This window comes from Nanorana parkeri, unplaced genomic scaffold (genome assembly GCF_000935625.1).
Source record: "Nanorana parkeri isolate BGI_ZX_2015 unplaced genomic scaffold, ASM93562v1 scaffold955, whole genome shotgun sequence".
Taxonomy (NCBI): domain Eukaryota; kingdom Metazoa; phylum Chordata; class Amphibia; order Anura; family Dicroglossidae; genus Nanorana; species Nanorana parkeri.
Genome location: NW_017307223.1, coordinates 656494 through 667718, shown reverse-complemented (window position 1 = coordinate 667718; position 11225 = coordinate 656494). Strand labels below are relative to the sequence as shown.

General features: G+C 41.4%; 1 protein-coding gene across 1 annotated transcript in view; it reads left to right on the top strand.

Annotated features, from left to right (window-relative positions):
- Nucleotides 1–1490: 1490 nt before the first annotated feature.
- ECHDC1 (ethylmalonyl-CoA decarboxylase 1) overlaps nt 1491–11225 on the top strand; it is a 15253-nt gene continuing 5518 nt past the window's right edge. The window contains exons 1-4 of the mRNA XM_018566515.1: nt 1491–1522; nt 3949–4170; nt 5841–5983; nt 9940–9992. Coding sequence (XP_018422017.1) covers nt 3951–4170; nt 5841–5983; nt 9940–9992 — 416 coding nt within the window. The 5' untranslated portion in view covers nt 1491–1522; nt 3949–3950. The remainder of the gene's footprint in view (nt 1523–3948; nt 4171–5840; nt 5984–9939; nt 9993–11225) is intronic.

The following is an 11225-nucleotide window of genomic DNA, read 5'->3' as shown; positions in this document are numbered from 1 at the left end:
AAACTTTTAAATTTTTTTATATTTATTTTTATTTATTAAACAGACCCCTGATATTTCCCTTTTAAAATAGAAAAAGAGATTGAGGACACAGAGTGGGTGAGTACAATAGCCAGCCTGCTATTGCAAATTGGTATGGCCAATAGCAGCCTAGCTATTCATTCGCTATTAATTCATTAGCTAATCATTCACTCCTAAGCATTAGCTCCTCTGCTTTCTGCCATCATTTCAGGGTGCCCTCTCCCCCACATTGCCAACCTGAACATGTCCGCCAACCGCCACGAGAGTAAAAAAAAAACCCAATGGGTGGGCAGGCAGCTATTGCAAATCGAAATGGCTAATAGCAGCCTAAATTATTTTTTATTCGGACGGTGGCCTAAACAGCAGATAGCAGGGCAATAGCATTACCTCGTCTGCTGCCTGCTGTCATTTCAGAGAGGTGCCCCCCCCCCAAATGGAGAGGGCACCTCCCTAAAATGAGTTTTTACAGGTTGGGATCCCTGACATCATCACATCAAATGCAGGTTCCATAGACCTACATTGTACGTGAGGACTTAAGGCACCGTTCATACTGAGCGGTTTATCGTGTGGACTTACGCTGCAAAATCACGCATTTATATCCGGGCAATATCGTTCTGTGTACTAAGTCCAATGCATGTCAATGGAGCTGTTCCCATTTACAGCTCCATGTCGCCTGTAGCTCGTCGTTGTCGCGCCTCGCTTGTGCAGGACCCTTTTTAGGCGCGGATGTCACTCGATTGTACTCAGCCCAATACGAAAATTTGCACGATATCGCGTGGAAAAACGCGCACTATTGCTCAAATGACAATCGTGCGATTTGCAATATCGCGAGTGTGAATGGGGTGTTAAACAATGGCTATAAAAGGAAAATGTTGCAGGCATCCGTCAGTATTGTAGTGTGGCCTACCTCTACAACAAAGGCCCCGTTCACATATAGCGAATTATCGCGCGATTTCCGCCGCGATATCGCGCATTTTTGCCGCGCGATATCGCGAGAAGTCGCCGGCCAATGTTATTCAATGGAGCTGTCTTAACTCCATGTCGCGCGTCGCGGTCGCAAGTCGCTTCTACCGGACCCTTTTTTCGGCGGATTTTGCGCGATTTTGCTTTTTTTCTATGGAGCCCAACGGGAAAGGTCGCGCTACCGTCGCTGGATCGTCGCCCCGAAAGTCGCGCTATCCCGGCCGTGCGGATCCGCTGCAAAAGGTATGTCGCTATATGTGAACGGGGCCTTAGCTGTTGAAGAAATGCCTGTGACATATAAAAAATACTGTATACTATACAATTCAGAGTAATGTTCCTTTATTTTTTTCTGTGGTATGAGAGCTGCCAGTTTATGCACAATAGTGTGAGGATAACAGGTGTCTGTGTGCCAGCTCTCCTCACACACCTCTCCCTGAGAACAGTCAGTGGCCCTGTGTGTGTTGTGTGTGTGTTACTGTACTACAGGAACTCTCTGTACACAACTCGTTTCTAGTCGGACACATTTCTCTGCTGCACCGCGGTGAGTGTATTTGATTATGAAGGCAAGCTTATGATTTGACCCTGGCATGAGGGTGATAGTGATGTGATTACTCTAATACTGAATAGAAAACGTGTGTCGGGCTTTTCATCCAGTACGCAGTCCTGATCTACAAGGTGCAGCCAGAATCATAGCAGACAGTTAATAGCTCTCATTATAAGTCTGCACTGCACTTGTATTTAGGCATTTTAGGTGATGTGTTGAGGAGTCCATGACGCCCCCTGACAACAAAATGCATGCAGACAATTTCTATTAGATGTACTTATTCTCTCTTGCTGCAGTTGAGTTTCTTCAAGCAGAACTCTGGGGGAAAGTATTATTAACCCTTTCAGCAGGCTACCCCTGCACTGCAAGGGTTAACTGCTCGTTTTTGCCTAGGGATGAAAATAAAAAAAAGTTATACTCAGACTGGCCCCTGGAGCCTTTCTCCCTCTCCGCTGCAGTGGTCTAAGGTCCTGTAAATCATCACATTCTATATACATTGAGGACACCAAGGGTATTGTCAGCCCAAGACACAACCGAGCAGTTAATCTTTGCAGTGTGGGGGGCAGCCCCGCTGCAAGGGTTAATAATATTTTTCAAATAGGGGAGACTAGTCTCCTGGGTTCCAATAGTCTTATTCAAAAACAATGTATCCCCTAAACAAAGAAACTCCTTTAATGGAGTAGTCTAATAACCAGGTAACACAGTTAATATATAGTATATAAGGCAATATTTAATAGATAGAAAAAATACACACAACATTAAATCACATTAATTGCAAGACATCTAAAATCAATTAAAAACGAAAAACGATCTCCCTAGGATAGCTCAGTGTGGGAGGCAACCCCCCACACTGGAAGAATTAAAGGAGAACTATGAGGGGGGGGGGGTGCTTTTCACTCACCTCATAGTTCTAGCCGACCTGTGACAATGAGACTTCATGATGGGATTTTTAGTTCCCCAGCTGGAGGGCCAGAGTTTGCCTAGCCCTGCTTTAAAAGGATACATGTATGTTTAAGGGCAGGTTCACACCATTTTCCGGACCACATATGGTCCGGAAAATGGTGTGAACCTGCCCACAGTTCCAGTGCATTCCAGGCCAGAGAAAATGAGACATGCAGTATTGTTCTGGTCTGGTCTGGTCTGGAACGGACTGCGCTGGTGTGAATAGAGGCCAGAAATAGCATAGGGATACATTAGGATGCATTTTGGGTCAGGAAACAATCTGGTCTGGATGATCTGGATGTGGTGTGAATGGGCCCTAAATGATGCCTCTTGATCCGATCATCTTCTTTCCTGTTCTTTTCAGCAATCCCTTCAGCGCTGGTGTCAGTTTTCGATCCAGCGCTGACTCCTCTGTCCTCCTCTCCTCTGACATCCCACAGTGTCTGTGCGGGTGCACGCTGCTCCATAGACTTACCTTGTGTCTCTCTTCGTCTCCCAGCCGAACATCTGAACTGCGCATGTGACTGCCCCACGATCCTTTGCGGCCGCCCGAGACTCTTCAGATGTTCGGAAGGGAGCGCACGGTGGAGACACAGGTAAGTTTTCTTCTTTTATGTTCTTGCATATATCTACTGCTTGCTAGCAGTAGATATATGCAAAAACACACGCGGCTTTAATACCCCTTTAATTGCTCATTTTGGTCTAGGGATCAAAATAACGAAAATATACTCACCTGATCCTCGGTCCTGTCTGGCTTGTACACCGTTTACCGCAGCTTCTTTTCCCCTGGGCTCCAGCGGTCTAAAGACCTCTGCTGTCATCACGTCTAATGCAGTTCTGTTAGATGTGAGGACACAGGGACATACCATAGCCGGAGCGGATGGAGAAAGAGGTGAGCAGTCACTGCCTCAGGACCGAGGATCAGGTGAGTATATCTACTTTCATCACTAGACCAAAATGAGAACTTAAATTTACTGATTTGGAAAATACCTGGAGTTCTTCTTTAAGTCTACACCCTACAACAATGCAATTGCAAACACATTTTCATTCACTGGTCTACTTTGAGCACAAGAGCTGTTACCCTTACTAGAGCCTATTTGGAGCCATTGTGTGGGCTGATAACATCCATTCCAGAGTGACATTTCATATCAGAAACACATTCAATTATGAAATGTACACCACTGTACATAAACCTCTCTATAACACAAATGATTTCATGATCACCCACAGAACATCTTTGTTATGTCTTGTATTTTGTACTATGACATCCTTTGAAAACAAATCACAGTACACATTTCAGTTACATGTTTGTTTTATTGCAAAATCGGCAAACTTCCAGCATAACTAAATCTTGCAATTCTGCTTATGTCATCGTTTTCTTTTACACCACTTTGTGAATACTAATGTAAACTTATATTTACCTTTCCTTTGCCAAACACTCCCAAACCCTAATATTTTAAATATCTTCTATTTATTTGCAGCCATGGCCTCTTCCATATGGAGATGTGTGCTGAACAGATCAGCAGCAAGATGGCGTCTTTACAGATCCTTGTGTCTGTATAACAGAAGCCACGGGTTTAATGAAGAAGAAATTAAGGCAAAACTAGCTCAGTTCACAGGAGGATCAGTGAAACTCATTAAAAAGGAAAATGGAATTGCAGAGTTGTGCATTGATAATGCAGCTCGAATGAATGCATTTACAGGTAGGACTTCACAAATTGTGGAGGATAGATGCTTATTAGTTTGGCTGTCAGGATCTGCATGTTCATCTTACAAGAGGTGCAGATAAAGAATTCTCTATGGAATGTGCAAACTTGAAGGTGTCGGTCTCCGATCCAGTGCTGACTCCTCTGTCCTCCTCTTCTCTGATGTCCCACGGAGTCTGTGAGGGTGCACGCTGCTCCATAGACTTACCTTGTGTGTCTCCATTTCTGCCGGCCGAACATCCGAAGTACGAATGCGCCCGCCCCAAGATCCTTTGCGGCCACCCGAGACTCTTCAGATGTTCGTACTGGAGAGCGCGGCGAAGACAGGTAAGTTTTTTAATCTGTTTCAAAAGGTTTTTGTTTTTTTTTACGTTTTTGCACATATCTACTGCTTGCTAGCAGTAGATATATGCCAAAAAACGTGAGGGTTTATTAACCCTTTAAGTCAGTAGTTTGGTGGCTCGTTCCTGGAGACATTATTTTAGATAAAGTAGTTGCAGCAAAAGTTGTTGGATCTACATCTTTCATAGGCTTTTCCATTTTTCTTTCTAAAGACCAGTCTTCTCAGCAGCCTCAGCAGTATATTTTTTATTTTTAGTGTTTAACGCTCCTACATCTTGTTCTGGACAGGACAAGGTTTGCTCAGTGCTTCTAAGTTTGATTCTTTAATGGCTTGTTCACACCAGCAGCCGCACTACACCGCACAGCTGTGGATGTGCTTGTGCCCGCACAGTGCTGATGTGCTCAATCAAGGCGCATTGTACTATTTTTTTTTTTGTTAGAACTTTATTGAGCTTTCACAAGGGACATTTCATTAAGTTCTATGGGCACACTGTGGTGCGATCTGATGGCACCTGCGTCTCACTGTGTGCACTAAAATAAAAACACTGCATGCTGTACTTTTTTTTAATGCACTATTTCATGTACATGGAAAACCAAGTATTATATTAGCAAATACTTTAAGCGTCATTAGCTACACGTATTATCATATCGGAGGGCCTTCACTACAACATCTGTTTTCATTTACCTATCAAAATCAACCTTGATCAAAATAAATGTGCAAAACTCAAAGAAAGATGAACTGACAGCTGTTCCATTATAAAAGAGGGGCAATATATTAGAGTTTGTTATGTATTAGGACCAGTTGAGGGCCCAAAGTAGTGAGCGTGAGGTGGGGAAGAGGTGCGGCGCGCAGCGTGTGTGGAGCCGTGAACAGGGCCAACTGATCGGAAGCCGATTAATCGATTATTGAAAAAGTTGACAACTTTTTCAATAATCGATTATAATCGATTATGTCGATTAGTTGTTGCAGCCCTAGCCCAAAGTACAGAATATACAGAGAAATTGCTAAATGAACAAACTGATCAGAAATATAAGCTATTGCCCCCTTCAACTATATTGTATATGATATATAAATTGTGCACAGATAAGAGAAGCATTTCAGGTAATTTCTCAGCTCTTCTATAAGCCCCACAACTTTAGTGGAGCTGTAGAGATCATTTTGATCTTTCCAGAGTTTTTCCAAAGGCTCGACGTTTTAAATGGTGAAATAATGATTGTTGTACTGTGCAATATCGCCTTGTTTTCATTGGATGATTATGCATTGTCTTCTCCAGAGCTCCTATTGGCAAACAGTGATTTTGGAACTGATTGAAATTGTTTTTCAGGAAAAATGATGATAGAATTAGCAGAACGGATTCATGATCTGGAGAACTGGCAGGATGGGAAAGGACTTATTGTTTATGGTGCAGAGAATACATTCTGTTCTGGTTCGGACTTAAATGCAGTTAAAGCTATCACCAACCGACAGGTATGTAATTGCACTTTTGTTCTTTCTCTGCACTATTGTTCATATTTCACACACAGATATGTAGGCTGCATTGTTTGCTGCAAGAAAATGAATGACAAAATAGGTGTCCCGGGGTTTAGATTTGAACCACTAAGCTATTTACGATAATGTTTATTTTCAGCAGCTAGAGCAAATGGCCTCTACACATCAAATTTTGCTTGTTATATTGATTTCTGTAAAGTCTGTTTAGAGAGCTTTGTCCACAGTGTTGCAGAAAAGCAGTTATGTTTGGTATGATACCTTATTTTTTCATTTTAATGTGTCACACTTTTAATTTGTGTTTGTGTCAGGACAAGCTTCTATCACACATAAAATGGCAGTACTTGATCACATATGAAAAATGCACTTATGAGTTTTAATTACTGACCATGCTAACCCTTGACCCAGAAATAACCTGAACCCTTAGGGCTCATGCACACGGGCTACATGCATGTGTTTATGCACTTTAGAAGCACTCAGGAGTTACTGAGTTTCTGTGCAGCCACAACCAGCAGCCTGTAAATAATCAATGACAGTTTGACAGAAGCAACAGCTGTATGGATTATCCCGCACATCAAACCGTTTACATCTGTACAGGGACAGCTGTATAGCCAGAAGTAGTCTCTCTAATACACGCATGATTATAGCAACAACAATATTCCTATCATGATTAAAGTGGCATGTGACAATACAAAATGTGACACAAGTTTTGTTTCCTCTGACCAGTGGACCAGGTTATCAGCATTAAACTGTCCACTCACATCAAATGATCCACGTTTAGTACACGGCTTGTGAAGATGCCAGACTCTGTGCCAAGTCTGACTCTTACATGGGTAGGAGCAGAACTGGATAAGGTTATTAGTAGCACAAAGACAAATCTGTCTGCCTTTGTTTTTATTGTGCAGCTATGTGCATTCATAATGAGTTGTTTGACTTAATATTTTTTTTTTATGCGAAAAATGGGCTTTGTAATCTTCCTACTGGATCTGGTGCATATGAAGACATTATTATTATTATACAGGATTTATATAGCGCCAACAGTTTGCGCAGCGCTTTACAATATAAGGAAGATGTTACAATCACAATACAATTCAAGACAAGATGGTAAAGAGGGCCCTGCCCGTGAGGGCTTACAATCTAAAAGGGAGGGGGAAGTGATACGTGAGGAGGTATGAAGACATAAAAACTATCATGGTGCTGCTCTGCTACACAAAGAGCATAGCGTGCATATGTGATTGACTTGTATTGCTGATATATTGATAATCACAAACATCTACACTAAAATAATATTTTTAGTGAGGGTAAATCTGAGATTTTTCCTCACTTCCTGTCCTCCTGACAACAGTTTACAAGAAGGGAAATAAGGGTAACCTTATACAGCAACACAGAATCAAAAAGGTTTTCTTTAGTAGAGTTGGGGAAAGCTATAACCCCTGCCAGATTATTAGTTCTATTTGTGTTTCTGTTGCAGAGTAATCCTTACCTTTCTGGTAAAACCACTCTAAAGCTATCCATACACCTTTAGCCCTACATGGCAGAATGAATAAAATGAATCAATTTCCCCCATCCATGCTAAACGCATGGATGTTGGAATCTTCCCTGTCGTCTTATGTATTAAGACAGCTGCAACACCCATGACTGTCTGAATACCAAAACAGTGACTGCATCTGATGCAGTCACTATTCAGCTGTTAATTTTCCACCCGTCTTCTTCAATTTTCCAATTGACTTTCATGGAGCTGGGTGGTGCTGACAAGGCACTAATATTGAGCTGAGTATGGCCACCTTAACTGAACCCTGAACAGCAGCAAATATTTGACATAAATTCCAATCCTTCACCACTCCATCCAAAACTAGAAAACAATGTTTGGCTTGAAACCCACTTTAACACATGTTTGTAAGATATGTGTATGGTGTTTGTAAGATACTGGTTACAGTATAGGTAGTCATATGCATTACAGGACCAAAGGACATACAGGCATGACCTGACCATCACAATGTGGTTGCTGCCAGTTTCAAGCACAAACATGTACATCTGGTTTGCCTCAGCAGGTGTAGTAGTGAGGAGATACTCTACACAAACTCCTACTAGCTACTCTTTACCTTTTACAAAATGAGAAACTAATTCCAATCTGTGATAAATCTTTGTGTGATGGTAGCAGCCTTGCTTCCACAAATTCTTGGGGTAGATAGCCTCAAAAAGGGGTTATTGTATAGGCAATGAAATCCACACAGCAGTTCAATGACCAACATTATTGCGGATTCTAGGATTAAATAGATTTATGCAGCATTTCCGGCATCCACACAGTTTAGGCAGCACCCCCACAGACAAAAAAAAAATAAAATCATGTCTGGCACGGTCCACTCGCTCAATCACTCACTCCCTCAATATACATTCAGCTCTCTCTCTGTCAAATAATTGAGTCTTGTGTCCAGCTGCCGTAGGCTTACTTGCTATGATACTGGCACACAGTATCTTTCTCTTTCCCACTCACTAATAAGCTGGCCATACACTGCTGAAATGTAGGCCAATTAGAGCAGTGTGGGCCTCGTTGGCACCTCTCCGTTCAACAAAAATAGGAAACAGCCAGTCTGAAAATTCTCTGCCAAACTGATTGCCTCAATCAGCTGCAGTCACTGTTCGCTTAAGGTGCCCATACACTTGATTTTCGTTCGGAAATCGAATACGAACGTGGTTTTGAATGATAATCGATCAGTTGATGGGAACCCAACGATTTTAGTTACTGTACTCCTGCCGGAAGCTCCTCGATTGATCAGGCTGGAAAACTTTTTTCAAATCGAATTAGTGGGGTTTTCATATGAAAAAAAAATTGCCACAAGAACACTGCGCATACGCAAACGAAAGTCCGTTCTGTCGACCAACAAAATTAGGTGAGTTAGTATTGCTAACGAACAGTTATCGAAATCAACATTGGTCTGTGCTTGATGAGCTATTTGAGCCAGAATCTGAAGAGGCTTCTTGGCAGCAACAAACATTTCTGATTAAAAATCTATAGGTGTATGGCCAGCTTTATTCTACACTGGGCACATCCACCACCGTCAGAATACAATATCCCTGCGGGGGGTATCTCCCCATCCGCACTGTTTAGCATGTATAGAGGAATCAAGCATTTTTTTGGTTCAGAAAAAATGACTGGTGTATGGCCAGCTTTACTCTTATTCCCAAGTATTGAGATGCATCCCGTGAAAGTCATTGCTTCCTCTATAAAAGATAACAGCATTGCATATTTGGCCCTGATCAGGCCAACTTATCAGGAGCAGACAACACCCTTTTACAGTTGAATCGGCTTGTGTCACATCGGGCAAACAGAAATGAGAGGCAATAAAATGATTAACAAAGCTCAGCTCAAGACCTCTACAATGGTGGTGGCAGGAACACAGATACTTACCCATCACTCTCACATCTTCCTTTTTGCTGAAAACAATTGAGTGGTGTTTTGAGTGGAATGTATTCATGTAGAGATTTCTTATGTGCTTTATTCCAGTGCTCAGAATAAATGTATAGTTTATAGAGGTCTGCTGCACTCATTTTTAAGTAAGAAAGAATAAAAAAGTGATTGGTGTCGGTAAAACATTGTAAATAGCCATATGAATCAAAATGTCCAGTGCCATAACTTAATGCCTACTTGCATTCTATGTCTACATAAGTATATATCTATATTACTATATTAGACTTACAGAAGATTGCCCCTTGGTCAGATTACATGCAAACCAAAGTCATGACTTCTTGCACAAAAGCCAAAACATGTAGCAAATAGTCAGCATTCATGTTTTACAGACCTGATTACAGGTAAGTCAAATATTATGGTTGCTGTGGGCAAATACACTTTGTAGGTAGTATCATTGAATGTTACTTTTTGTAAATGTTACATTTTGAGTTACTGTTTTTTTTTTTTTTGTTTTTTTTTTTTTACGTAGGATGGGATCATGATGTGCATGTTAATGCAGAACACTCTGACAAGACTGCAGAGGTAGTATTCATTATTGTTACCATTGTATTGGTTTCACTGGGTTACAGTAAAAAGAAAGATAATGGTCAGCTAAGAAACTACAGTAGGGAGGTATTTATAACTCTAATTAAAGGACAGCTCCAGGAAGTATGTGTGGAAAGGACTGCAGGAGGTAGGTTTAATGTATATTAGACGTATCTCCATGCTGTGCTTTTACAGATAAAACTCTCTGAAAACCCTGATATGTTTACAGAGGTACCATTAGCCCACTGCTTCTGGTCCCTGTACATTGCTTCAAATTGGTCGATCCCATAAACTTCTATTGTGCCAACAACTTTGACCAGTCTTTTCCTGAAATAGTTATTTACGATTATAATACCTGAAATTCTGCTTTTACAAGCAGCAGCTAATGGGAAAACGGGCTATTGTTATTCTGATCTTTGAATTACTAGATTAACCAAGACTTTGTTCATTCCTTAGGAAATGCCGCACACCAGGGCATGTAAAGTAAAATCAAGGGAAATGTCAAAGCCAGGCAAAACTACGATTACTCATACTCCCCATTCAAACCTAAGTATTCTCGTAGCCAGGCGATTTAGAGGAGTTTATCTTGTGCATTTGTATGTTCTTTTATTATGCATGATTTGCAGCACAGTACCAGAAACTTGTGTTTTGGCCCCATAGAATTCTAATTGGGAGTGCCTGAATAATGTGCATAAACACACAATTTTCAAGCATTTTTCAGGCTCTCCCATTAAGTCTTTGGAGCCATAAATGCACGATTCTTCCCCAAAAGAATCCACATACTTTCTTGAGCTTCACCCGACATGCCACAAGCAACACAATGCTCAGATGTTAATGGGCCCATTGAGAATAATGAGGGTTCTTCATCATGAGCTTTGTCACACATTGGGAATCGAGCAACAAAATGCTCAGGTGTGAATGAGGCCTTAAATCAAACCTGTCAGCTTTTCTTTTTTGCCAGAATGATTGGAGTTACTATACGTAACATTTAGACATGGAGGTGAGAATGGGTATCATGAATCACATTCACATCTAAGTTTTTTTTTTTCTTCTATTAAATGAAAAGTATGTTTTTTGGTTTTTTTTCAGGGCTAATTCACACCAGTTCCAGTGTGTTCCGGCCAATTTAGTGCTGGAACACACTGGATTGCAACCCGTCCAGCTCACTGCGTTCTGGGGTGTTCCAGCAATGCATTATAATGTAAATAATAACAGCTTTTTAACCCCCCC